This window comes from Perca fluviatilis, chromosome 9, assembly GCF_010015445.1.
Source record: "Perca fluviatilis chromosome 9, GENO_Pfluv_1.0, whole genome shotgun sequence".
Taxonomy (NCBI): Eukaryota; Metazoa; Chordata; class Actinopteri; order Perciformes; family Percidae; genus Perca; species Perca fluviatilis.
Window position 1 is genome coordinate 30,297,979 of NC_053120.1, and position 27,637 is coordinate 30,325,615.

Here is a 27,637-nt window from a genome sequence, read left to right on the forward strand (position 1 = left end):
ATTATTATTCAACTATCCAGCATTATATTAGAGTTTAAAACTTGGGTTAGGAAAAAACACCCAAGTCATGGCTACTCGTGGTCAGAAAAACAGATGAAATACACTAAGTTGATGTATTAGTTTCTAAATCGTGGTTATGTCAGGTATTTTGCCTGCGGTAATGTTATTAGTGGTATACATTTGTATGGCAAACTTAAACATTTTGAGTTGCAATGATGATGCTGTTCCTGTGGCTTTCAGCTTGTGCTTGTTGACTCCAAGGAAAGATAGAAGAGTCAGAAACAACAAGAAATGCACATAGCGAGATATTCATTAACCGCCGCGGTAATAAAGTAGAGCATGGTTTAGCGGAGGTGTTTTGCCTGTGGTAACCCGCTGCTGACGACATTGCTTGATTCCGCAGAACCCTGAAGCCCCGCCTCTGCTGCTGCACAGAGCTGTTTGATTGTTTATTCAAAGTTTATTAATATTGGGCGCCTGTGTCGCTCACCTGGTAGAGCATGCGCCCATATAAAGAGGCTTAGTCGTCGATGCATGTCATTCGCCCTATCTCTCCCCTTTCAAGTCTAAGCTGTCCTGTCGAACATAAAGGCCAAAGAAATGCAAATAAGAAGTTTATTAATATTGAGCGTGTTGCATCTCCAAATTGTACAAAATTTGACATTGCACATTCTTTGGTCCCCAGCAATATACCCGCCAAGGGTAAAGTAGATCACATGAACAGTTCTTGTGATATGCAAGGACAAACAAACCACCAATTATAGTAGTAGGAAGTAGTAGGATAGGATGAGCTCTGCAAATGTAATGTTTTTTTTTTTAATTAACTTTATAATTAACTATATAAGTATATGAGTCTTCAAATATGCATGTTGTGAGTGTCAGTTATTAATGGATACAGATACAAGTTTAAAATTAGTGTGAAAATAAAAAGTGTGAAAATATTAGTGAAGCTTATTATATAAACAGTAATTCAGCTTTTTCAAGTTATACATGAAATGGCTTCCTTGGGTCTGTCTAAATTTAAAAGTGCCCTATTGATTTTTCTTGTAAACAAACAAAGATAATGTTTTGTTTACAGACAGTGTTACTCACCAACATGCATTGTGTGTAGAACAAATTTGTTGAATTTGGAATTTCAACACGTTTCCTACGTCATAAGACATTTGCAAAGCCATTTGTTTCAAGTATTTTAAATTCAGCAGGTTTACTTGCTTGCAGTTTTCTTCCCTGCCTTTGTTGGCTCATTGCAGCATATATTGGCATGTTGCCGCCACTTGTAGATCAGTGGAATAGTGTGAAACCATTGGCAGGACTGTGTATCGTGTCACCCCCATGTGCACATGCACAAGATAAACAAAACAGGGACACACTCCTTTGGGCAAGTAGAGATCCACAACTTCACAGGTTACCTTTAACAACACATGACACAAATGATGCACCACCAAGTTTCATCAAAATTGTAGCAGTTATGGTTATTCAGAACTAGAAATTTTGGCCTTTGATTGAAGCAAGTTAGTTTATTTAAATGCCAGAATGCATAATTTCTCCGACCTTCCAACTCCATTCTAAACATAGATGTAAGTTGATTGTATTGAAGAAAGACATTTATTGAAATATTGTATAATGACATGTTGGCATATGGTAGTTAAGTATCTGTCAAACATTTAAGAATATACTGACTAACAAAATGTATCGTGTGAGCAGGCAGATTAAGCTTGTGAGATGACTTTAAGGGGAAAGTGACCCTGCTGCACATGTTAAAGCGCATAACCCCCGTAAATACCGTACAGTATGGCAGAATGGATTAGGCTGAGGGAGACTGTGACGTGTGCCAGCGGCCTTCACTAATCTGGCTGTGTATCTGCTGGTGCGGGGTGTGTGGCCAGTGCAGTGGAGGTATAGATAGCTCCGCCCTCCCTTCCAGCCATGTTTTTATAATCAGGCGTGGAAACTGGAGAATGGGCATCAGCCGCTGACATCACTGATTTCACTCAAGGGAGCTCAAGTGGATTCTGCAACAGACACAGAGGGGTGGGGGGGGGACAGAGAAAGAGAGAGGGAGGGGTATTTGTTGCCATGGCGAAAGATTCTTCAAGCAGCTGCTGATTCGCTTGTGCTGTAGCGCACCCCTTTCCATTCTTCTCTCTCCTCTGTTTCACCGCCAGCCGTTCAGGCAAGAGATTTGTACGCTGCGCGGTCGGCTCTGGACTTTCCTGCTTCAGACCTTTTACGCGGTCCGCCACACACAGGGATGGGAGACCCTGTCTTCCAAACACAAAGAGAGGATACTAGCAGGTAAGGAAGGACATTCTTGCTATGAGCTCTCTTTTTTTTAGTCATATTATACGTATTCATGCTGCAGTGTGTGTGGATGTATGTTCTTTTTTTTCTCCCTAACCCAGCCTAGCGCTGAAGCAGTGGCTTTGCATCAATAGAGATGAACCGAAGCCCATGGAGCATATGCTGTTGGCTGATGTAATACTTAATGGCTTCTTTCTACACAGCTGCCTGGCCACTACTGACCCATTAATTGTTTAGCCAGTGATGTTCTTATACATGTTGCTTCATGTGAGCTACCTTTTTAACTGTCCTGGGCTGAGTGTACGCTAACATGGTAAATGCACAAGACGCGCCATGCTCGTTTTAATTGGTGTGAGTGAAAGGCTGGATTTCTGTCTTTTTGAGTGTGCACATGATAAGACACACATACAAATGATATGCTGTTTCCTCACTGTTGAGTTAGTAATGTGTTAAAAAAAATGCACTGCGTGAGTGATTTATTTAGCTGGTATCAGTGTGTGCCTGTTACTGGTTCATTTCTTGCCAGTGAAATTGGATTCCAGGTCTCACATGCAAACATAACACATAACTGAATTGGATCCATTTCACCTCATTTGCTTTTGATTATTATTTATAGGTTCTGAAATTGTTCTTGCATTAAGGATAGAAATGGCCATGCTTTGTTTTGACTAGTCCTTGCCAGATGTGCCTGATCAGTCCATTGATTTAATGTTTGTTTCCTAATAGTCAAAGGGTAAACAAAGGGTGTGGAAATGAGAATTTGTGAATGAAAAGAATGGCTCCTCTTGCTCACATAATGAAGGACCTAGGCAGCGTCTTGAAAGAAATTGGTACAGCCCTTTTCATCTGTGTTAATCTTGGATTTGAATTGCCTGTTTTGCCGGAAAAAAATACTTACAGGATAATTGATATTTTTCTGTCTTCCTTTTTTCCTGTTTTGACAGATGCTATTGATAAAGGGGACAATCGAAGACTTGGTAAAAAGCCTGTATTCACTAGCTCACAGGTAATATTATTATTTTTGTATCAGAAACAAAACAAATCATTTAAGTTTTATTTGTAAATCAGACCTCTGGTTTTACCTTAGCTGATGATATGAATTTACGAGGCTGTTTTAACTCTGATAAATCCATGTAAGTTTGTGTAATTCCTGACAGTGATTACAGTCTTTGGCCAACAGATGCCATATGTCATAAATGCCCCACCCTCACATCAAAGAGATACAGTATAAAATGTGCAGCAGGGCCCCTCTAAACAGATGTATAACTAAGATAAGCCTGGGTGAGGTGATCCAGAGAGGGATTGCCAAGATGCTAGGCATGAGTGGTTTGATACAGTCAAAACAGGAACTTTGCCTGTCCAAAGGCTTTTTGTGCTGATTCTCTGAACCGGCTAAATGCATTTCACTTATGTAATTGTTCCAATGACACTAAAAGGCAATTATGAGTTTCCAGTTTTCTTTGGTTAATTAGCAAAAGTTCACAAAGTGTAGTAGAACAAGAAAGAAGCACAATTTCTTCCCATTAACTTCTGCTAAAAAAAAAAAAGTAAAGAAATCAACTGTTCGAAAAGTCGAGGACAGGATATACAGTAATAGGACTTTGGTTGGCTGATTAGCACAGACTATAAAGATCTCTTTGTAGATGTGTTGTTAGTCCGAATTTTTTTGTAGTATGCTCCAGTGACTTCTGGTAATGTGCACTAATGTTATTCAGTTTAATTTAACTTCCCTCTGGTTATTTGCTGATTAATCCTGTCTTACAGTTACGTGACTAATGTGGTTATTTTTTTTCCTGCAGTCAAGGGCTGTAAAATGCCCTTCATCTGCACCTGAGAGTCCGCCTGTGCACAGGACCCAGAGGGTGTCCGAAATTTCTTCCTCCCGTAGTGCTGCATCAGCCATGAAGTCTGATGGACTGGGGACAGCTAACAAACCAGGAGATGGTCACACATCCAAGGCAAAGAATGTGAAAAAGCCTGGAGACCGGAGTGTAGCAGTGAAGGCAAAGACCGCATCAGCTGGCTCACCAGTTGTCAATGGCACAGGAGCTGCAGGGCCCAGGCGGGATGGAGCCAGTGCCAATGGCCCTAGAAGCTCTCATGGGGCTAAAGAGCAAGAAAAGAAGCCAAACCCAGGTGCACGGCCTAAAACATCTCCCCCGAGCTGCACATCTACAAGCCAGACGGCGGTAATGAAGGCTCAAAAGAGCTCCACAGGAAAGACTGACATTGTTGGCAGCACCCAAGCTCAGCCCAGCGCTTCATCCACATCAGGCAGCGCCTCGCCAGAGAATGGTGCCAGCAGCCCTCGCAACGACACCCACTCCATCCCAGGTTTACTCTCTTTATTGACTTCTTAACATTTCATCATTGTGACCGACACCAATTACAATGTAGGTAATCACTGTAGCCAAGCTGAGTTGTCAGCAAGTCAGCTCCAGGCATAATACTGTAGTAGAAATATGGAAGGACCTGCAGACTAATTAGTATGATGAATGTTGTTTTATGGCCAAGAGGGATTTTTGGAAGACAAGGGCAGTGTCATGTATGAATGTTGATTTATCAGGAAAACAAAGCCTATGCGGCTATCCTTGGCAGCCTGCTGGTATCATTGTACAAGCTCTTAGCAGAACAGCAGAGGTCAAAGCCCTATACAGCTCTCACACAGGGGGGGTGTGATCACTTTGAGCCTTTGTGGGGACGATGATTTTAGGGAGGTGGGGCAATCCCGACTGATATTCGTGTTTACGGCTAAAGTGGGCCTCAGCTGCCTGTCCTGTCGGTTCTAGCGCAGCATATGTCCCTGTACCACACCCTGAAAGTGACATGCTAAAAGTATGTGATGTGACATTACCCTACCTTACTATGTATACCCTGAAGATTATTTGGTTTATTCTTGAGTAAATTGAGAGTCATATGCATCGGACCTACGTGCAGTCTTGGTTAATTAATCTCAAAACTATCTGCCCTGACAAACTTCTATTTACAACCGTTGTGTATGAGGTTCATTTTCTGTGTTTTAGGTGCAAAGCCCAAACACCAGGCGAAGGCGGTAAACAAATCCCCACTGACAAAACCTCCTCAGAAATCAGATACAACGAAGATCAGCAGGTGAGCTTTACCCCTCACGTTATTGTGCTCATCAGTGTGCTTTCTCAGCGCTTCTTGTGTATATTTAGTAAAATGCTACAGTGTGTGTTATGTTTAAAGGCTCTAAGACAAGCATTGTCCTTGTCAACTTTCCCTTGGATCTTCCTGTTGGATGGATTCACCTTAAATGCCATGCTAGTGCTCAAGGTCTTTAAAAAACAAAAAAAGAATGTTTAGGGAGCAAGTCAATCCAGCAAGCATTTTGGTTGTTAATAATTTTAAAAAACCGTATACAACTGTAAATAAACAATAGCCAGAAAATAAATTTTCTACAGATGAACTTACTTTTGCTTACCACTCGGACTCTGTGTAGCATTCCACAAGTATTTATGTTAGAACTGGGTACCGAACTTCGATACTTTTCAGGCACCAACGTAATTGCTTCCCTAGTATTAAGTATTGGAAAATGCATTGTCATTCAAAACCAAATTCCAATACCTAAGGAGTAAATTTCATCAGCGTCAGTGAGCCAGTAAGCACGCTGTGTGCTTGTACCAAGATCTTATAAGGCTGTCTCACATTACATTATGTAGAGGCATGCAGTAAAACCCCTAGCTTATGCACAGAGACGGGGCTCGTGTGTGTTCTGAGAGGGTTGACTACGGTGTGCGTCACATAGGTGTAAATAAAAAGATTTGTACAATAATGTGTATTGTTGTAATTTATTTTTATTTAAATTAATTAGAATTACTAATTTAACTTTGGTTAAATCGGTATCGAATTCACAGTATCTGTACCGGTATCACAAAACCCAGTCATACACAGCTCCAAGAACCAAGGAGCAGTGGAAAAGGCTGTGTTAAAATGACAACCAAAAATGACAAAATGTGGCCTTTAAGAACTCCTAGGATGGATAAAGGGGTCTGGGACCCTACTTGAAACTTGCAAAATACAGAAGAGCTGATGCATTTCTGTTATTGAGACAGATTGCCAAAAACATTTAGCTTTTGTCCATTACACAGTCACCTACACTTAAATTATCAAATCAGTTAGAACATTCAAACAAATAAAAAATAATTTAACTGACTTACTACTTGTGCCATGCATACTCACTACAGTTTCAACATAATCAAGCCAGGTTGCAACATGAGCTCAATTGCCAATATAGCTAGTTTGTCTCAACAGACGTACTGTACATTGCTGGGATTATGGTAGACATCCAGCGTGTGAAAGACGCGCCGGAGGCCTTATCCCAGAAATGGAATGGGGTCTCACTATTGGTTTAAAGAAATACAAACAAGCCAGAGCGTTATTTTCCCTTTCTCAGAATAGATAGGCGGTGTAGCCAGACCATACTCTGAAACAGCACTGTGGAAATAGGTCTGTGCAGGGCAAAATATGAGTGTTGCAGCACAGTATCACCTTGTAGTTTTTTTAGGCGACATGTGGTTGTCAGGAGGTTAAAAGCAGCTGTGTAGCGTTTTCTGACAAGCCTCTTATCTGTCCTTCAAAGATGTTAAAAATATCAATTTTACAGTCTGCATCATCCAAACTCCATCTGTCCCGGGAGCACATCAATATCCCCGTCTCCCTGAAAAGCAACCATGTACGTTAGCCAATAAATAGTTGATAGCACAACAAAACATATCTTGGTTGCATCTTTGGATTGCCGTTTTTTGTAAAGAAAAAGGTGGTACAAGGAACTATGTAGTATCCAAATTTAACATGAAACTCCCATCTAAAATCAATTGAGATAGTGTGTCTAATCATTTGTAGATCATGTTTAGACCTGCACTGTACTAAACTTACTAAGATGTCAGATACGGTAATTAAAATCCATGAACCTTGGGCACACATCAAATCTCAAACTGTAAAAATGTGCTCTCTTCTCTTGTTCCTACAGTTAGATTTAGTTAAGAACCAAGGTAGAGTATCCTTCACAAGGACACAAGTAACAACTTGACATTTTTTTGCATTCATAATCATGTCTCAGAGGCTTGTCCTTGACAAAATGGGACAAAAGACTTTGCTGCCCCCCGCTGGTGCTAAATATTAATTCATGATTTACTTTCCCTGCAGCTCTTATCATAAATATTTTTTTAATGATGGTGTGGTGATACATTATTTGGGATATAGTGGTAAAAACATTTTTGGTCACTTTGTTTTATGGTTTTGTTTTATCTGTTTCACCAACAACAGTCCTACCAATAAGTCAAGTGTGAGAGAAAGTGTCAAAGTTAAGACTGGTGCAGCAGAGAAAGCATCTACTGGAGTGACAGCAGCAAGAGCAGACACCAAGGGAAGAGGCACACCAGACCACCATGGTGAGATGTTCAAAGTCTGCCTGATTCAAATGTCTGTTAATATACTGTAGCGATGTATTCATGTCCCGTTCTGTTCTGTCTTTTGGTTAGTCTCTAAGCATGGATCCTCCATGAAAAAGCCAGCATCCCCTAGGAAAGAAGACGGCAAGGACGGTTTGAAATCCTCAGCACCAGACAAAGCAGCCGGTGAAGCTCATAAAAAGAAGATCACAAAACCCGTTTCGGCGACTGGAGCCTCAGCTAAATCCAGTGCTAAACCACCAAAAGCATCTTCAGCCCCCTCAAAGCAATCTTCAGTAGGAGCTGCCAAGTCTGGACTAAAGCCAAAAAGTACTACTGAATTATCAACGGAGAAAGCTTCTCCAAAATCCGGAGCTTCCAAAACCTCAGCTGCATCTGCCTCCAAGAAATCAGGAACTAAAGGAAAAGAGACAGTGAATGGTAAAAATTCAAACTGTAAAACTGAGCTTGCTCCAACTGAGAACACTTGTGACGTTGCAGTGCATGAAGATAGTACAGATGTAGCGCTTTCTGGCCGGCCTGCAGTGCGCAGAACACAGGTAACAAGCCAGGGCGGAGGGGATTCACTTAGCCTTCAACTAGAATCAAGCCCTACGAGTCAAAAGCCTGAAATACAGTCAGGAAACACTGAGAGAGCACCAGCAGCAAACAGAATCTCCCATGTCATATGTGCTAATGCAGACACTTGCAAACAGACTGAAGGGAGTAAAGTGAAACAGTCTCCAAGCGGTGTCATCCCCGCTCACATCAGCGGAGGGCAAGTTAATGAGGTCCGTTCCCCAAATTCTCCAAGAGACACTGAACGCCCTATAGACACCCCCTGCAGCATGGGAAGCACTGACACTCCCTTAGAGGACTCCTGGAGCGGCATCCACCATCAGGTGAGCCCACAGTCTGAGACTGGCAGCACACACACCACTTCCTCTGACGACATCAAGCCCCGCTCAGAGGACTACGACGCAGGAGGCTCGCAAGACGACGACTGCTCCAACGACAGAGGTGTTTCCAAGTGTGGCACCATGCGCTGTCATGACTTCTTGGGTCGCAGTAGTAGTGACACAAGCACCCCAGAGGAGTTAAAGATGTACGAAGGTGGGGCGGGGTTGAGAGTGGAGGTTCGGCTGCGCGGACGAGAAGCAGAGACTACCAGCGAGGAGGAGGGAGTAAGACGGCGTCCTCGTTCCTGGTTGCATAGAGACGAGGTTCCTGTTGAGGAGGAGCACTCTGAGGTCGAGGCCACGGTGACTATAAAAAGCGTCCCCGACCACCAGCTCTTCTCCTCCTCTGAGGAGGAGGAAGATGAAGATGAAGAGGCAACGGAAGATGAGAGGTCTGAAGTTGAGGTGATTCCAGGTCGGGCTCCGCCGCCGCCAACTGAACCCTCGCCCCACTTTCAGGGGATCGTCAACCTAGCTTTCGATGATGACGGTGTAGACCAGGAGAATGACCAGCCCGACTACCAGTCGTCTTCTAACTTCCGTCGCTCAGTGTTACTCTCTGTTGACGAGTGTGAGGAGTTGGGCTCAGAAGAGGGCGGCGTCCAAACGCCACCTCAACAGCCCAATGACGCTGTCACTTCCTGTGATGTTTTTGAAACTGACTCTACAGCTCCTCAGCGCAACTGTGCCCCTTCCGGTGACAAACCGGAGCACCTGACTTGCCATCTCGAAAGCGCAGGCCTGAAGGGCAAACAAAACGACGAGGAACAGGAAGAAAAGTCCCCTGTGTTTCTTACAGAGATCCAGGAGCCCGTGCAGGATGAGAGTAATCACATCCAGGTGGATGGGGTGAAGTCCAGTGGCCCTCTCCTGGATGCTGACACCAAAGTCCTCCCTCCCCAGGAGCGCCCATGCCACCTAGATCTGCGGCACACTGAACAATACAACGGAGGGCTGCGCAAAAATCACACCAATCCCTCAGAAAGCAAGAAAGCTGATTTACATCTAGACTTAAATGAGCCTCAGCTGAAAGGGGACTCTCCTGTACATGCTGCAGAATCTCCAGCAGGTAATGTATGATCTACGGACCCTTCCTAGACCCCAAATCCAAAGCCATCTCTTATCCCCAAACTCCATTAGTGAAGGTATAGTTCATCCCTGCAAGATTCATTCTCTGCTCCGATTCCTTGACCTTACCTACATCCAACATCCAATACCTATCCCTCTTTCAGAAAAAAAGGATATATTGTAGTAACTAATTACAAATTCAAATGAAATCAGTGGTCATCATATTTTCATAGCTAAAGCTTCTTTGCATTTCAACCCATTGATTGTGTAGCTGTTGTAAATTTGAATTTGCAACATCAATATCCTTTTAAAGATGGAGTTTGGTCTCATCATAGATAATAACCTAAACTGTACATTTTAAGCAACTGAACTACCTTTAGTCTGAGGCATTTAGCCCTTGTCAACTCAGTTTACACAAAAAAAGGGGAAAGCAGTGTACAGTACATTTCACTAAGACTGATCATATAATTGTATTTGTCAAAAAGAATCTGCCTTTTGACAAGGCCTGTGACATAGTTACACCAATGCACTTTTATGTACATAAAAACAAGTTTTGATTATTTTGTCATTTATTTCATGCAGAGGAACAGTCTTTGGCCTTTTCACGCCATAGATAATTTGACATAGTTGAAGGTGCTCTAAATATAATTTTTTAACATCAATATATCATTGCCAAATTAATTTTGGTTTGTTGGTATAATTACCATCACAGTGACAATCGTTGAGATAATTTTGTCATGCTCCTGATAGTGATGTTGATAAAGGTTGTGTTTCTTAAAATTTTGATTACATTTCCCATAAACCCCATGGCTCAGAAGATGTTGCTACAAGTGTTGCTATTTCTTTTACTTTATTATAAATGATAAATGTGTTTGGCTTTTCATTCATTAAACCATTGCCATTTTAAGAAACACAGACTTCTGGCTCCATAGCTCTTCTTCTTTCGTGCCATACAGTAAAGAATAAACAAATCTGGACCTTGTGGTACACAATGTCACTTGCAGTCTAGCGTCACTAGATGCTGCTTGGCTTCTCAGTGATTGTCTTTTTGTTTACAGTAATTATACTTACATCTCCAAATAATATGTAAAAGATTTGTTGATGTTAACTTGCTATATGTAGCACATTTTAAAAAAATGTGTTCAGGTTAATCACAAGTAAGTAATGATTATTTTGAAATTTTTGTTGAGTGACTACCTGACACTAAGGTAAAATACAAAATTATAGTACAAAATAGATGACACTAAACTACCAGTGCTTCTCAGAAAAGTGTGTCATATTGGGGAACTTTCCCTAGCATCTGCTTGCTATTTTGTTTGTATTTGCGAATGTACCTGTTCCTGAGTTTTTTGTTTGTTTTAATTTTTGCACAGCACAAATGCATGCTACTATTAAAATTAATTTGTCATTCATTCCCTTCTACATCAATCACTTTAGTGTATGTTTTTTTTTTCCATTATCCATTACCCAGTAGTATGTCTAGATACATAGGCATCCACTTTAAAGAAGAGTGTATTTTGTTGTCTATACACTTTTGTTAACTAGGTTTGTGTAGTGTCAGTAGCCTCCTCTTGTAAAGTATGTGGTGTGTCTCTAGAGCAGTTGTCATGGTCCTGCCATGTCTCTCTTTTTTCACTATCATATTCAGAAAAAGAAATCCTGCTGCACCATTACTGGGGGTCTATCCCGATGCAAACATGTACATTATTTTGTTTTCAATATCAAACAGTGAACAGTGAGTTACTTTATTTTTTCCCTTTTTTGAAATTGTTAAAAATTGAAAACACAAAGAATGTCAAAAGAAACTTGGTGGTGTGCCATCTTTTGTGCTACTAAGAACAGCACTGTTGCTTGCATTTTAGGTTTTTATGACCGTATTTAAGTCTGTTTATTAGGTCTGCCAGTTCAAAAACCTGCACGTAAATCTCTAAACCTATTACTGTTACTTCATGACAAATGCAAAGTTCACTGGTGCTGGCAATGCATGGCTTACTTTGTTTGAACAGGTGGATAAAGAGATGCATTCAGATTAGCATTCCTGTGTGCAATACCTTTAAGGCAACTGTAGACCCTTGACATCCATATTTGAAGTGTTGGGTGAATTTCAAACTAATGAATTTAAAGTTGGTATCAGTAATGGTATTGCCACTTAATTGACCATACTTTGACCATCAATGGTACTGCTTTCATATTGTGCTGTCCTCACCTAACTTCACTATGGAATATCTTTAAAGCACACAGTTGCATTAAGGGTAATCATTCAGTAATCAGTGTTTTATTGTAATAGGCAGTGACTAGTCTCTGAAATGGAAAAAGAACTGTGAAGGAGTGAATCAATTTGTCATTTTGCAGTATTGTCAATTGTTTTTAGGGGACAATGGTTGTGACAGATTGGATCAAACCTGCAAACATGACCGCCGACCATCCAAAGCCCTCTCTCCCATTTACGAGATGGATGTTGGAGAAGCCTTTGAGCACTGCTCGGACAAGGACAGGAATGTTAAACTGAAGGCAGAGGAAGAAAATCAAAGAGGGGACGATGACAAAAGCAATGAGTTTGCAGAGCGGGATTGGAGCTTGCTTAGGCACCTCCTCTCAGACCACGAGTCCAATCTGGGCGTCATAAACCCTGTGCCTGAGGAGCTCAACCTGGCCCAGTACCTTATCAAGCAGACACTGTCCCTGTCACGTGACTGCCTGGACTCGCAGGCCTTCTTGTCCCCAGAGAAGGAGACCTTTAAACGCTGGGCGGAGCTCATCTCACCCATGGAGGACTCCTCCACCAGCATCACGGTCACCAGCTTCTCCCCAGAAGACGCTGCATCTCCACAGGGGGAGTGGACCATCGTGGAACTGGAAACACATCACTGACTGCACAGAGGAGAACATGCCTGACAGTTGACACCTTTTCTGTGAACTTTAAACGTCTACATCAAATTTGTCTTAATTTATTATAATTTATAATCATATTATTTCTCTCTTTTTGACATTTCTTTCCTGGACTCTGCAGAACTCTGGACTTTGCAGCAGTTTATTTGCATTCCCCATTATGCCCTCAGTGGACTGTTTCTTGACACAAATGGGCTGTTATGCATGCTGATATTTTTGTATGTCTGATTGTTTAATTGATGTTGCTTTGAAGCTCTAGAAAGGAATATAGAGTAAGAAAAAAACATTTCTTTCTCATGGCAGTCTTGTAATAATATGGTTGACTGAAGTTTCTTAAAGAAAAATAATAGTGGCCTACATGGCTTGCATTTAGTGTCATATTGAAAATAAAGGTTTGTGTTTCTTGAAAAAATGAAGAGTGGTCCTTACTGTCATGTCATAGGGAAATATTATATTATTTCATCATACAAAAAACACTAACCGCTACTGTAAATTTGCTAATCTAGTAACACCTGTGTGTCAACAACAAAATAATTATATTAATCGAACATACTCGCCTGATAAAAAAAAAAAATACAAGGTGCAACACTGGTTTTATTGTTAGCCATGAAAAGGTTAGAAAAGCCATGAAGTGTTGCTTGACGATACCGCATAGATATATAGACGATACCGCAGCGGCTTCTCGTGGCTTTCTGTTAGCATGACAAAGCTGGTGCTGAGTTCAAGATATAGAGGCGGCAGTCTCGTGTGAATGCACCGCGAGGACATTAACGTTAGTTTGAGGATTTCATTATCAGAACTGCGCTATTAATTTGCCTTACGGCGAACAGTGGGTAATGGCAACAAACAAAGAAGCAATTCCTCTGTGGAAAACAACGATAATAGTCAGCACGTCACTCCAGGTAGAGGATAACACATTTTGGATTCAAACGTCCGTTAAACGAAGAACATGAATATGGGTTTGCTAGCTAGCTATCTAGCTAGCTTAACGCAATTTAGTCAAAAACAGTTGGTGACATATTACTGATTAATTCTTGTATGACTTTTACCCGAATTTAGAAGCTAAGTTAATTTAATTGTCTTTATTTGTTTTACCAGAACCATGACACAATCAGGATGATTAGCGCGCAGCAGCACCGAATCAGATTTTCAGACAGTGTTGAGTCCGGAGCCTTTATTTTTCCTCTGTCAGGTAAACCTGCTGCATTTTCTGCTGTTAGACAATCTCAATATCTCTAACACCAAATAGAGCCCTCTCGGAATACACTTGCCTTACATTTTTACACCAGTAGCCTACAATATTAACTTTGCAGAAAAAAACAGTAGTACACTACTTTGGTTGCTTTTGGATCCTTATCTCAGAACTTAAAAACACAGACTACAAATATTCTTTATAATCAATACTGCATGGCCAAAGTAACAAAAAAGTAACTTGTTTAAAGGGGTGATAGAATGATTATATAGGGTATTTCACACTGTTCCTTAAGGTCTCCTAATGGGGTATGTAACATTGGTTGGGCTGAAAATGGCCTGGTTGATATTTTATTGGCCCTTATGCATCCCTGTGTTTTGGCCCTATTTATAACATGAGATTTTCTTCCAAATATGGTATACTCATGAATATTCAGATGAGCTGCGCGCTGATTGGTTGAGCGAATCCCCATACACACACATTAGAGACGCGTGCTGATTGGTTGAGCGAATCCCCGTACACACACATTAGCGATGACAGAATCTCATATTCCAGACACTGCAATGTTTCGTTACCAAATTCACTTTTTTATGTGAGAAATCAACTATATAATGCTCAAATATGGGCAGTTTTACGAAAACGTATGGCTAATTGCAAATTTGGTAAGACGTGTCGGACTTTAGGAGCTCCACACAGTCTGACAAGAAAGCGGCAGCCTGTTGGGCTCCATACCATATGGATTACTGCACTACCGGGGCTCCGCGGCCGGCTGCCAGCATAACTATAATATATTTACAGTTTGAATTTCGTCACGGCACTTATATCACAGCTACCCCAAGGTCTTATAAAGCTAACAATGGTGTCAGATTTCAATTTAATTTTTTTTCTGTGAACAGTAGGGGTTTCGTTAGCTGTGACTGTCCCTTCAATCCTATGTGTACAGATTGCGGCTAGTTAGCTTCATTTTCGGCGTAATTAGAGTATATTTACAGTTAGAATTTCGTCACGCCACTTATATAACCGCTACACCAAGGTCTATAAAGCTAACAATGGTGTCCGATTTCAATTTTATAAATTTTTGTGAATTTCAGAGGAATTCTAAGAGGAGGCTAGCTAGCTAGCTCTCATTGATAGAGCTCCATCCAGCCGCAGGCTCTATCAATGAGACTCACGGACAAGAGGCGTTTATTTCACCGATCCTTTGTTTAAATAACTCAACACATAATTACACACACATTATAAGATTAACTGGAACCTGTGGTAATAGATTGCTGGCGTAACAAGCTCACTGACCGCGCTCTCACTCACACACGGGGCATTTAGCAGGAAGAGGGGAGCTGCAGGCCCTGGAGCTTTGTCCAGGCAGCTGCGTTTGGTAGTCCACTAACCCAAAAAACTGTGACTTTGCGCGGGTATGGAGTGCCGTGGGCTGCCAGACGTGACGGAGCTCAATCGAGCTCACAGCAGGCCGGGGTCTGTGAAGGAAGGCAGGCCAGGCGGCGAGGCAGCAACACAGGCAGCACCGGCCGCTGAACTCCGACACCCAGTCGGACAAAATTTGCAATTAGACATACATTTTCGTAAAACGGCCAATATTTGACCTCTACATAGTTGATTTCTCGCATAAAAAACTCTCAGAAGTGAATTTAATGGTAAAATAGCAGATGAACAATGTGTACAATTTCTGAGATCTGCAGGACCTAGATTCAGAAGACTAGCTGATCTCAGGTCAGTTGTGTAGCCTATGTAAATGTTGGGGCGTGACAAAGAGAGAGACTAGAGCCAAATGAGGAGGAGCCGCCGAGTTGACGTCAACGAGGCGGCTTGTTGAGATTTGCCCGTTTTCAGAGGCAGTTTCAAATTGTGAGATTTGCTGAAGAAAGAGGTGTCAATGGGATTTAGAGGTTCTATGTATGTCCTAGTTACCCACTAAACTGTCATTATTCAACTATGACAAGGTAAAATCGGTTTTGCATTCTATCACCCCTTTAAACAAGTAATGCATTTTTGTGTTTAGTTTATTTGTAACATTTACAACTTCCCCAGGTACAGCATTTCTGTTGGTTGACCCTCAAGACCTCCTGGAGCATTTTGAGGAATCTGGACTCATTAAGAGGATAAGGACATTTGTGCAAGTACACCGGAACAGCTTTCTACTTCTATATGCCCCCTTTAATGGGAAAAAGGAATTGGAAATCTTGTCGGTGATTCAACTGAGGTAGATACATGGCTGTGCTAGTGGCTGTTTCAGTCACTTCCCCAAGTTGTTACCTGGAGGGATTCTACCCAACTTGGTTTGTTTAACTGACACTGGTTACAAAGGCATTGTGATTATAAGATTTAGATTATTTGGCTTTTTCTCTTTCAGATTCTTTGGCAGCAATCTCAGGATACTGCCTGTGCGAAACAATGCAGAGATTGTCAAAGGAATGTTGACAATTGCCAAGGTAAAGATAGAGGCAGTGCACAAAAGTTATTTGGTCATTCTAGATAATACATTAGATGTTGTTTCCTTGTAATACTTTGAACTAAGCACAGGCTCATTTGTCTGCAGGCCACCAGTAAGCCCCATGTAGACAGTATCCGTGACCGGATGTCTCTGGCTCGGGCTCACATCATTGAAAGCAGTCCTGTGTGGGAGATGCTTAGGGACATTCTATAAAGCTCAGCATATGATCCAGCATTTTTTCACACACTTCACACTTGTGTTGTTTTATTTGATGCTATAACAGCACAAGCTTTACATTTGTTTACAATAACTTTGGCATAGAAAAGAAAATAATTGTAATCAATGCATGTTTCTGTATCGGCCAAACAGAGCAAATAAAGTAAAACTGTGTTTATAAAAATAACCCAGAAGTGACACTTGAGCCCCTCAATTTAGTTTGGGATCTTCAGCTTTTCCTCTGTGATCTCTTCGATACGGACTATAAGACTCTCCATCAGGTCAAATGTCACCAAAGCACTCTGCAACACCTGTGACACAAGAGAATAGTCAGCTTGCTGGTCTTACATAGACCAAAATCAAAATGATAGTTAATAGGAAAGAAAGTTTCAGTACCTGGTGCTGTACCTGTGGGGACATATTGGACACTTTCTGGTGTTGCACTGTAATGCTTTTGACTAATCTGGTGGATCTGGCAGCATCTCTGGCTTCTGAGGAGGAAAAATAAAGATGGTTCATAGTATGAAAAACAGACTATTGTACTGCCGTTTGAACAATGTTATTTCAATGGCCTTTTGTTACATAGAGTAGGAGCTAATGCCTACCTTTTGCTTTTAGCTTTTGATCTTCCCTCAGTGCCTTCAGTTCAGCAGAATAATATCCTCTTGAAATGCTGATACACACACGGAGCATTTTTAGGTATTCGTCTTTGAGCCTGCACAGCTCTTCCCACACACCTGTCTGAAGGTAGGATGAGTAAAGCATCATCAACATTTGTGCATTAACCAGGCTGGCTGGCAGAAGAGCACTGACAGTGTTGAATTAGACTGACTTACAGTTCTCCTTAGTTCTCTGTCTCTAATAAGGATGTAGCGTAGAAGATTTAGACTCTCCATTATCCTGGATCAACAAAGACAGGGCATTGCTTAGTGGCTTAATCTGGAAAAAGTGTCCCAGTTCTCACAATTACAGACATTTTGTCTTTGAATCTCTGTAGGAGAGCGGAATTGTGAAAAGGCTGAGAGTGGTTTGAAAAAGAAAACACAGGTCACAGATGTCTGTAACTTAATCAGATCTAAAGTTGATTGTGTCACATAGAATCAACATTTATTTAGCTTAATTTTTGTTTGGTTTTCCATATATTTTACGTTGGCCAAAACATATCGTATATACATTGCTCGAGCTTGCATCTCTTGTACATATGTGGTTTGTGACGACCAAATAAAGGCAAAAACTTCTGACTTTGGTGATTGTGCCATAGCCTGACTGACACTAAGGGACCACTGGGAAAATTTGTGGCATGCTTCGGCAAATACTAAATCTATGTAATCTGTAGTAATTGGAATATGCCAAGTGTAGAAAATAATTGAGCAGGCCTGTCTGTATATGTTAAACCGTTGTTCATGTTACTTACCTATCCATACTGTTCAGCAAATCTGTCTCAGCACCTTGTGGCAAATACAACACCAGTCCCAACAACGAGAGAAACTCCTCCCCAAGGAACCACTCATTGGCATTACCCGGCTGGAGGAGAGTTAACATAGATGAAACGCCTAAATGAAATCACCAGCTCAAACACCACCTAAGCATTCAAGACTAAGGTCAAATAAATAGGCAGGATCTTCTAAATTCTTCTAAAACATAGTAATATGACCTTTGTAAGCCCTATCATAAGTCTATTATCTTTTATCTCACCTTCATAGAAAATTCAACTTGATTCCTGGTGTTTTTTACTATGTAACTCTCTACTCCTGCGTGGTTGCTGGTTTTCAACATGCACCTGCAACAGAAAATATGACTTTTGTTGATAGACTTTAGATTAGTATAAGATGTAGCTGCTGAAATACTAAAAGAATATTTAAAAAAATTAAATTAGAAAAAACATTGAATAATAGTTAAATCGGTCAAATGGAGTTGTATAAACATATACAACAATTTAACACTGGAGCACATAAATACATATAATACAATATACAAATAATGAGAAAAGAAGGGAAATGTATGGATTGGAGCACAAATGGGTGGAAAAGGACAGCGGTAGTTAAAACTAGGAATGATGAAATGAAAAAATTCCAAAAATGTGAGTATTCAGTATGAATTAGATAAATATCAATATATGGTAGATGCTAAATAACTTTGACAGTGGAATAAAATCATGTGTGAAAATAAAGCAAATATACAGTAAAGCATGTGCAAAATGTGCATTGTATTCACACACATTGTCTCGTCCAGAGATCATGCAGCCTAACAAGTTTATAAAAGCATGTACAGTACTGTATGTATTTGTGCTGTTGACACACATGGACATTTGGTTTGGTATTTTCTTACTTCTCTGATGATTCTCACCTGAAGAACTTGTGCTTTGCTTCAACATCTAATTTATTGATGAACAGCTGTAAAACCTGTAGTCCTGATTCTCTCTGGGAAAGCAGAGTCAAAAAAAGACAATTCAACAAATTGATGAGTTTCATAGTCGCACAGATGTAGAATACATTCCTCTCATCGAGCATAATTGTATACTCACCAAATGCTGCATTGGGCAGTCAGTAAGAACGTGCCTCAGGTTCTGTGAATTTCAGCACATCACAGGTCACTGATTGGTCAAAATAACTCATATAGATCATTCATTTGAATTAACTATATCTACAGATCAGCATGCAATGGTCTACTGTGCTCACGAATATTTGGTCAGCATAATCAGTTTTAATATTACCAATAGAATTTTATTCAAAATATATGTTTTAAATGTTTCAGCCAATTTTATTTTTTAAATACGGTCAACCAGTTAAAGCCAAAAGTCTCATTCCCCCTTAAAAAGCAATTGCTAAGTGATTCAGTTGTACCGATAAATACCTTACCAGAACCTTGCAGATAAATTGCTCATTTTGTGTGAAAACTGAGGCTGGTGGCATGCTTGTATTACCTGTGGTACACTATAGAAGCTCTTCAGTTCCAGTAGACTCACTGGAAGGCTGTTGTCCTGCACACTCTCCAAGCTTTTTGCATACAGTGCCTGAGTGGAAATAGACAATTATGACAAAGAAAAATGACCTCAGTTTTCTGCTTTCATGTCTGATCACATCTCTAAGACTTTTTCTACATGTTGGTGGGGCCTTACCAGTCCTTTGAGCAAGTATGATTCCTTTTTGCTGTCAAAGAAACAACATTACAGATTACACAAAGAACTCAATCATTTTAAAAGGAGAACTATATTCAGTTCGTATTGTACAGAAAGCATACCTAGTGAGTAGTTGATTGATGTATTCCATGTTGCACTGAAGAACAAATACAGGACTGGAACAGCAGGAAACAGTACAATGTAAATTGTTTGTCTAATGACAGTACAAATGAACACTGTATTATGGTGAATGTGCATTATCATTTTCAGTATTTCACCTGAATACTGCGGGAAAGCTGTCGATGGTGATGAGCTGGACAAACAGTAGATAAGCCAGACAAGCTCTTGACTCCTTGGACTGACTGTTGTCTGTCTGGGTGCTTTTCTTTAGAGTGCTGAAGAAAAGGAGCTCTGACAGAGACTCTTGGATTGCAGGTAGTGTGACCTGTAGTGATGCAAAGTGAATTTGCCTGTTTTAATGAACAAAATCATATTGAAACACCTTCCATTGTTTGACTGCTTTCCCACTGATAGAAAAGAAAGAAAAACTCTTACCATTATCTCTGTTGCAAAGAGCCACAGTGACGATTTTCTATCCCGGTTCAGTTCAGCCTCAAGCAAGGGCTCCCTCAAACTCCTCATGCAGCTGCACATAAGTATAGCCTTATACATAAGCCTTTTACAATTGTTTTGTTATTATTGCTTCTACTCCACAATTCTTATTTTAACCTCATACCAAAATGAAAAGTGTTTTTTTTTTTAGCTTTCATCAAGAAGAAAAAAACTGCACTAAAACTTAGGTAAAAATGAACAAAGATTGACACATATGTAAATAATAAAGATAAAAACAAAGAAAAACTACAAGCAAGTGAAAAATCTAAAATAATAATTTACTCGGCCTGAGCCAGCCAAACAGAAAAAAACCTACAACTTGAGAAGCTCAGTCCTTAGCTCCTCATCCTCAGATGTGGTAGTGCAGTTTTCATTTTTCCTCTTCACCTCCTCTATGAATGGCTTTGTAGACACAGCCAAGGCATTGTAGCAGCGACACAGACCATACTCATCAGCCTCCTCTTGCTGCTGGGTATAAGGCACAGGCAGCCTGGACAACTGCTTTTGCAGGGCGGTCAGAGCCAAGCCCACACAGGCTGCCTTGTTGTCATCCAGCTGAAGCAGCACTTTTCAAGACAAGCTTGATGTTAGCATAAATGTACAGCAGGGGGAGCCAAACCCCCTTTTATTAAACCTTCAATGAATATATCTAGAGGTAGTAAGACCTACACTAAGTTGCCAGTTTATTGGCTACAAAGCCAAAAATAATGCAGTCTAATACAACAGTCCAGCAATAGATCATCCCTTCCTGAAGGTTATAATGTGCATATTTTTGTGGAAAGTTGTTGATTCAACTTTATGGTCATTTTGGAAGCAGCAGTTTGTGATGCTGTCGAATTGTAAAGCATTAAACTGACAAGTGTTATTATTTCTTCCACCCCATTTATATCAATGAGGGTAGGCTGAATAACAGAAACCGCTCTCCTCATCTAATAAACTAACAACTGAGTATGACAACTAGCACGTATTTTGTAGAAAAGTGGGAGACGTTTCCAAGTAAAATCAAGGAATAAAGAATTTTTGTAAATGGAATATTAGCAGTAAGGTTTAAAGTACTTGCATTATGCATTATACAAGTTGCTATAAGCCTGCATACAATGAAGTATGTCTCTCTCTTTAGGAATTACAAGTGTGATAGTTTTTTGCATGAATGTCATTTACACATCACAGAGATAAATTAAGCTACGTATTATGATTATTGGCATAATGCCTAATATCGTGAAGCAGGAGTATCAACTCCTTTCATTCATTTTGCAAGAGTTACAGGTGTCAGAGAAAGTGTTACTGTGGTGCTTTATTCCTATGTGGGTTGAGGATGTGTAAGTAGGTAATAGCATTGCATCAAGTGTTGTGTTACCTGTTTGAAGATGTGGAACAAGGGTTAAGATGGTCTCAGAAATGGCCCCTGGATCAATGTCTTCAATCAGTTCAAGCAAGCTGTGCATGAGTTTATTCGGGCTGCAAGTCTAAACAACAGAACAGACACTAAACCTAATGTATAAGAAGCATGTCTCATTGTATAGATGAATTGTTTGTACCTACCCTGGTCAAATGTGTGATGGCAGCCTGGCAGTGATCAAGACTCTTCTCTTTTTGAACTACTTCATTTACAAGAGGTGCCATTAGAACATAACCCATAGACTTCACAATCCCCTAGGTGCAAGAGAAAAAAGTCATTACAGTATACTTATTAGCTATGTGTGTAATTTTGTGTTACACTTTAATTTCCCAATAATTTCCAAAAAGTTGCCTGGAAAGAATTGTGTAATTTGGTAAAAACCAAAGTGAGTATTCATTCATCACACATTTATTATCAGAAACTTAATATTGATATTTATTTAATTTTATACTTGTAGACAATTTTTTACATTTTCGCATGATTAGCTGAACTGGTGTGCACTGACTGAAATACCAGGTTACACAAGCAATTTATTACAATGTATCAATTTGAAATGTACTGAACACTGTCTATTTTTGTCCCTATATTTTAAGAGGCTCCAATGCCACACTGAAAAGAACTGTACCGTAGAATACTGTACATATTACATCATGGACATGTAGTGTTTATTGGTAGATGCCACATGACCAAGTCTTATTCTCGATGACCACGTTCAATTTCAGGGATTTCTCATTCGATAATCAATCATTTGAACCCCCTGAGATTGTTTTGGCCTCAGAAAGAGGAAGGAGTAAGAAATGGCATATGCTTCTAAATGTGCGCTAGGGCACTTAGAGGAGGGCAGTATTGAAGAGGGTTATCATTGGAGCGAGAAATCTAACTGAATGTCTGCTTGTTTACTCCCAGCACCTCCAGGTCAAGAGGCCAGCAGGCACAGAGTAGTGGCTGCCTGCATGTCGATGTTTAGCATATTTTGGTAGCAGGGAAGTGGCTGCTGCTGTTCGCTTCAGTAGCTACTGTATGTGCCTGCTCAGGAGGCTGCTGTGTGACTGCGTATGTTAGTGCTGTATGACAGATTAACACTGAGTGTCTTTGTCACTTCATAGGTGTAGGGTATGACGACTGTTAGTCAGGATAGAGGATAGAACAGATCTGTCTCTGTCAGTACTCTGAAGTACCTGGTTTTTCTCATCCTGAAGAAATTTCAGTAGTTGTGCACTGTCACCCTCGGTGAGACAGGCAGATCCAAAATCCTTAAACTGCTGGTAGTCCTCTGGCTTCAAATATTCTTCTGGAGTATCTAGCTAAATACAAGATAGAGGCAGAACACCTGTTAGTGATCACCATATGTCAGCAGAATTTTATTCTCAGCATAAACCATAAGAAACAAATATTCATTCATTCATTCAAGCCTTTATGTAAGACTTAATTGAGGGAGACCCTCAGTTTAAATGCTGAGCATGAACAAAGACATCAACCAAATAATAAGAAAACCAGTTAAAATAGAAATACAATCATACACAACAAACATCAGTTAAAACAGTTACCCTTACAGGCCATAGTGGAAATTATTAAGTAAAAGTAAAATGTCCAAGTAAAATGTTCCAAGCCATGTGAAAATAATTATTTTTAGATCATGTTGCAAGAGTTTCCATGAGTTAGCTGCAGTCTTTCCAAGTTCAGTCCTGGCACAAGGTACTTAAGTACTTGGGGTGGCAGTAGCTCAGTCTGGAGAGAGTTGGTTTGGGAAACGGAGGGATTCTGGTTCAAGTCCTTGTACGGACCAAAGTACGGAGTGTTGAAGTGTAGCTTTTAGAGGTGCCAGTTCACCTCCTGGGCACTGTCAAGGTGCTCTTGAGCAAGGCACCGAACCCTCCCAACTGCTCAGGGTGGCTGTCCAGCAGTCGCAGCCGCCTTACTCTGACATCTCTCCATTTGAACATGTAAGGGACCTGAGCATTTTAGGCCTGTGTGTAGTGTGTTCTAACAACTGAGTGAAATTTTTTTTAATATTCCCCCATGGGATCAATAAAGTATACAGTATTATTATTATTATTATTGAAGACACTGAAACAGGACCTTGGTTCCAATGCAACATAGGCTACATGTAATATATGAAGGTACTTATTTTTAAACAGATACCAGTGATTATTACATCTCTCAGTCAGAGAAGACCAACTAACCTTATCATAGAGGATACAGTGGTGAGTACTGTATTATCGCCGGTAATAAACCTCAGGGCTGACTGAGTGGTAAACACAATCTAAAGGCCTAAGTGTGAAGGCAGCAACATGTCTGTAAATATAATATATAGAATATATTATTATTTAATAATTTTAATTTAATTCCTGACATTTTACATCACGTTAGGATGGCATGAGTTACAATGCAGACTGAGTAGACAGCGACTCATTTATCAAAGTGCGTGTGTTATTTGATGGATTTCTTACAAGTGCACACTTCAAAAGTTCCCCTCACTTGAAGATCACACCCCACGACATAATTATGATAGATGATAATGAGTACGATTGCCTCAGCTAAATTGTGTTACAGTGATAGAATATTGTTGACTTACCCATCTCTGGATTATGTCTTTCACCTGATCTTCATTCATCATCAGTGTCTCCTCAGCCCTCACAGGCAATCCTATTATCAATATGTCTTTCAGTGCTCCACAATAGGCACTGTGGCAGCTATAAGAAGCAGTATCAAAATGACCAAATGTGTAGCTCGCAGTGTCTCGAGGGAGAGAGAGAGATTCAGTCTGTCACAAACCCCAACATAAACCTCTTATCTCCCTTTGTGCTTGACGTGTAATAGGATTAAACCAGAGCACTCCTGTGTGGTCACAGAAAACGTGGAACTGTCTGGAAGGATCCAGACGAAAACCACTTTCAGTTCTGTAAAATAAAATGAAAATTGCAGAGAGGTGGTCACGCTTTGGATCAACCACAAATATATTACACCAGGGAGCCCTCTGAATAGTTTTGGAATCCAGTGAAAGTCTACTGAATGCGTTTGTGCTTATCAAGCACGCTCTGCTACCCACTTATACATCCAAATATTGAAATATTTGCCTAATTTCCTGCACTGTAGGAGGGGGAATGCCCCTAAACATTGTATATGATCAAAATAGCAATTCATGTTCATTTGATATTACTGTGGTGAAAAGATTTTTTTTTAATAATTTTGCTGAAAGCTCGTTTAAGGTCCCTGCTACCCTGTAACCCCATTGGTTCCTAACCTTTTTGGTCTGAGGTACCTCCACAGCTCTGTCAGATGAACTCACGTACCCCTTATTTAATTCACAATGTATGTTCCAAATCTATAACACTATTCATCATATAAAAGTGGATATTGTTAAGTTTTTCATACATTCAAACTGTCATTATTAAGGTTGGTTTGGTCAGCAATCGTACTACTACTATACTGATACTACTACTTAAGAGTGAAGCTGAATGTTTTAACCATATATGCACTAACGTTACTTTTAGCAAACTATTTCAACTATTTATTCATTCATTTAGCTACCTGTTTAAACTTCTGTGCCTGCTTGCTAACTACATAACGGCAACATGTAGAGTTTAGGATTTCTAGTTGACTTAATGTTAATATGTGGACATATTCTTTTTATTGAATCATTATTTCAAAATTTTCAAATTCAAATGTACCCCCTGGCAACTGCAGGAGTACCCCCTGGGGTACACGTACCCCTGGTTGGGAATCGCTGCTGTAAAGCATTGCTGTAAAATGCAGCTGTCTTATCTTACAATGAGCTTATCTTTAAAATACGATTTTTTTTTATGTTTTAGCACAAATGACTGCTAGCTATTCTTAAAAGCATGCTGTGTTATAGATTGTTGAATTGTTGAATTGTGTCCCCCCCCCCACCTTCCGAGCAGCTATTGGTTTTCAATTTAATTTTATCATTTTATTTAAATCCAATTGTATGGACTTCAATGATTTTTTGTCTTTGGGAGTTCATCACGCGAACATCAAGACAGGTTGCTGCACAGATAATAGACTGGCATCATAGTGTAGATCACAACGGTATGATTTGGGAAAAGGTCAACAAAGATGCGATGTATGATTTGTAGTTATTGCAGTAAAACGGCTGCTAGAGATATTAGAGAAATAAATCCACCTGTGACGCATGTTGACTATACCCCCTAATTAAATGGAAGAGTCTGTTGTAGGAGAAGCACAAGGATCAGGAATGCCTTTCCATGATTGCTTAATATTGCTCCTCTGTGTAAACACAAAGGATTCAAAGGCTTGGATCATCCCCCCCCCCCCCCCCCAGCGTTTGCACGTGTGTGTAATATAATAGAAGTACAATCACTGACTTCCTGCTCTAGCCAGACAGCTTAAGTAAAGGAGCAGCTCAAGTCCTGATTTACGATGAATAGGGACAGAAGCGTGTTTGAACGGTCGGATTTGGCCAACATCTGCTGCTCAGGTTTGCTCTCTGTATTGCTGTGTGATGAAAGCCTTAAACAAAAGCCACAAAGCAAGCACAGTACACACTGCTGCTCACTCCGTGTGTGTCCCTGATTTTGTCATTCTTAATTGCTGGCTGATGAGGTGTTGTTTGACAGTGGATCCTGGGTGCAGGAAGTAAAGTGTCCTACATAACATCTAGGATCAGTATGTGTTCATGATATTATGTAGCCTACGTCGTCTTTTGATTGCTGAAATAGCCTACAGCAGATCATCACGGATCAATTCAAATGAATGATTTTGTAATTGTTTTAATGAAAGTCATACAATTTTGCTCATTGAACTTGCTGAACATACTCTGTCTGCTGAGAAAGACTTTTGAAAGCTCCAGCTTTTCAAATGCTTAAATTAATTTCGAAAGCAGTGTCAAGAGGACCGTCAATTTTGACTTTCATCTAAATTAATGTTGCGCGCCCCCTAAAATTAATCAATTTCATTGGAATGGAATTCCTGCTGTTTTAAGCAAGGGTACAAAATACTGTGGAAAAAAATCTTGGTTCAGCTTTACATTAAAAATAACTGCTTAGTGAAGGTATTGGCTCCTTGATTTGAACCTGACCTGAATTTTATTTTTCAGTACAAAGAAATCCAAATGCCTAGATGAGTAAAAGCAGTAATCACTTTCCAACTCAGGAGGGCACTGTTTGTCTGGATGACCATATCTGTGAATCTGTGGATTCAAAACCTTATGGATACATAGACAGTAGTGAAATAAGTGTTCAGATTTTATACACACATTTTATATAGACATATCACAATGTAAATATACTCCATTAAAGGTCCTTCATTCAAAATATACAAAATAATATATTAAATGCACAGAAGAAATATCAGCAAAATGTAATTAAAGCCCCTGAAAACATTGTTATTCATGACTAAATAGTTTGACCAAACCACCCACCAACTGTCATCAGATTCCTATTCAGTTGTTGCTAAATTCTGACAGGGACGTATGTGATACCACTGCATATACATACAAATGTAAAATGAGATTGCTGTGTTTGAAATGTCTGTATTATTGGATTTTGTTGTATACAAACTGTTGGCTTGGCTAAAAAATCTTTTAGATTTGGTTTGATAATTAAATGATGTACAGCAGTGGCTGATGGCATACAGTGAGGGGCTATTAATGTATATTGCTAACTGTATCGTTGTGTCAGGAGCTAAAATGTTCCAGTGTGAAATCTGACCCACTGTCTGCTGCTTTACACCTGCAATTTATCTTAGAGTAGCAAGTACATTTATTTAGAGGCCATGACTAAAGTATCCATTTCCATGAATGAATATCCTGAACAATCTTCAGGTCAGGTGAAGACACTGCATGGCAGTCTGTGTGCTGTCTAGGCATGTGGGGAGCGGTCGGCAGTGTTCAGAGGCATACATGTATCTCAGGTCACTGATATCACATTTCCATTTATATTTAATTTGCTGAACTACAACAACACAGTAACAAGGTGTGTAGAAGATGGCCTTGTATACACGTAGTCTCAGCTCTAGAAGATGAGCTTAGGATCATAGTT

At 40.2% G+C, this 27,637-nt stretch overlaps 3 protein-coding genes across 8 annotated transcripts in view; 2 read left to right on the forward strand and 1 right to left on the reverse strand.

The window, feature by feature from the left end:
* The window catches only part of btbd8 (BTB domain containing 8), a 48,049-nt gene extending 35,002 nt beyond the window's left edge, over positions 1–13,047 (forward strand). For 4 of the 5 annotated variants that reach the window (XM_039810386.1, XM_039810388.1, XM_039810390.1 and 1 more), the window contains 8 exons: positions 2,166–2,295; positions 3,246–3,307; positions 4,101–4,635; positions 5,325–5,412; positions 7,591–7,715; positions 7,806–9,743; positions 11,391–11,477; positions 12,114–13,047. In XM_039810386.1, coding sequence (XP_039666320.1) covers positions 2,166–2,295; positions 3,246–3,307; positions 4,101–4,635; positions 5,325–5,412; positions 7,591–7,715; positions 7,806–9,743; positions 11,391–11,477; positions 12,114–12,613 — 3,465 coding nt within the window. In that variant the 3' untranslated portion in view covers positions 12,614–13,047. The remainder of the gene's footprint in view (positions 1–2,165; positions 2,296–3,245; positions 3,308–4,100; positions 4,636–5,324; positions 5,413–7,590; positions 7,716–7,805; positions 9,744–11,390; positions 11,478–12,113) is intronic. The other variant, XM_039810389.1, reaches the window with a different exon arrangement.
* Positions 13,048–13,223: 176 nt separating this feature from the next.
* On the forward strand, positions 13,224–16,494 carry LOC120565064 (protein SPO16 homolog). The gene is made up of 5 exons (XM_039810394.1): positions 13,224–13,533; positions 13,730–13,823; positions 15,870–16,041; positions 16,192–16,270; positions 16,378–16,494. The coding sequence occupies exons 1-5, from the start codon at positions 13,468–13,470 to the stop codon at positions 16,483–16,485; spliced, it is 519 nt and encodes a 172-aa protein (XP_039666328.1). The 5' UTR covers positions 13,224–13,467; the 3' UTR covers positions 16,486–16,494.
* LOC120565063 (glomulin-like) lies at positions 15,824–24,385 on the reverse strand. 2 transcript variants are annotated; one of them, XM_039810392.1, is made up of 18 exons: positions 24,193–24,385; positions 22,796–22,921; positions 21,761–21,871; positions 21,576–21,684; positions 20,535–20,784; positions 20,162–20,252; positions 19,885–20,051; positions 19,729–19,782; positions 19,607–19,637; positions 19,412–19,501; positions 19,013–19,054; positions 18,835–18,908; positions 18,184–18,268; positions 17,903–18,012; positions 17,325–17,388; positions 17,094–17,229; positions 16,885–16,979; positions 15,824–16,799 (listed from the first exon to the last, which is right to left on the reverse strand). In XM_039810392.1, exons 1-18 carry the CDS (start codon positions 24,232–24,234, stop codon positions 16,704–16,706), a joined length of 1,773 nt encoding a protein of 590 aa, XP_039666326.1. In that variant the 5' UTR covers positions 24,235–24,385; the 3' UTR covers positions 15,824–16,703. The 2 variants fall into 2 exon arrangements, with proteins under 2 accessions (XP_039666326.1, XP_039666327.1); XM_039810393.1 differs by lacking the exon at positions 24,193–24,385 and having other exon boundaries at positions 21,576–21,703; positions 21,761–22,896.
* Between the last annotated feature and the right edge of the window lie 3,252 nt (positions 24,386–27,637).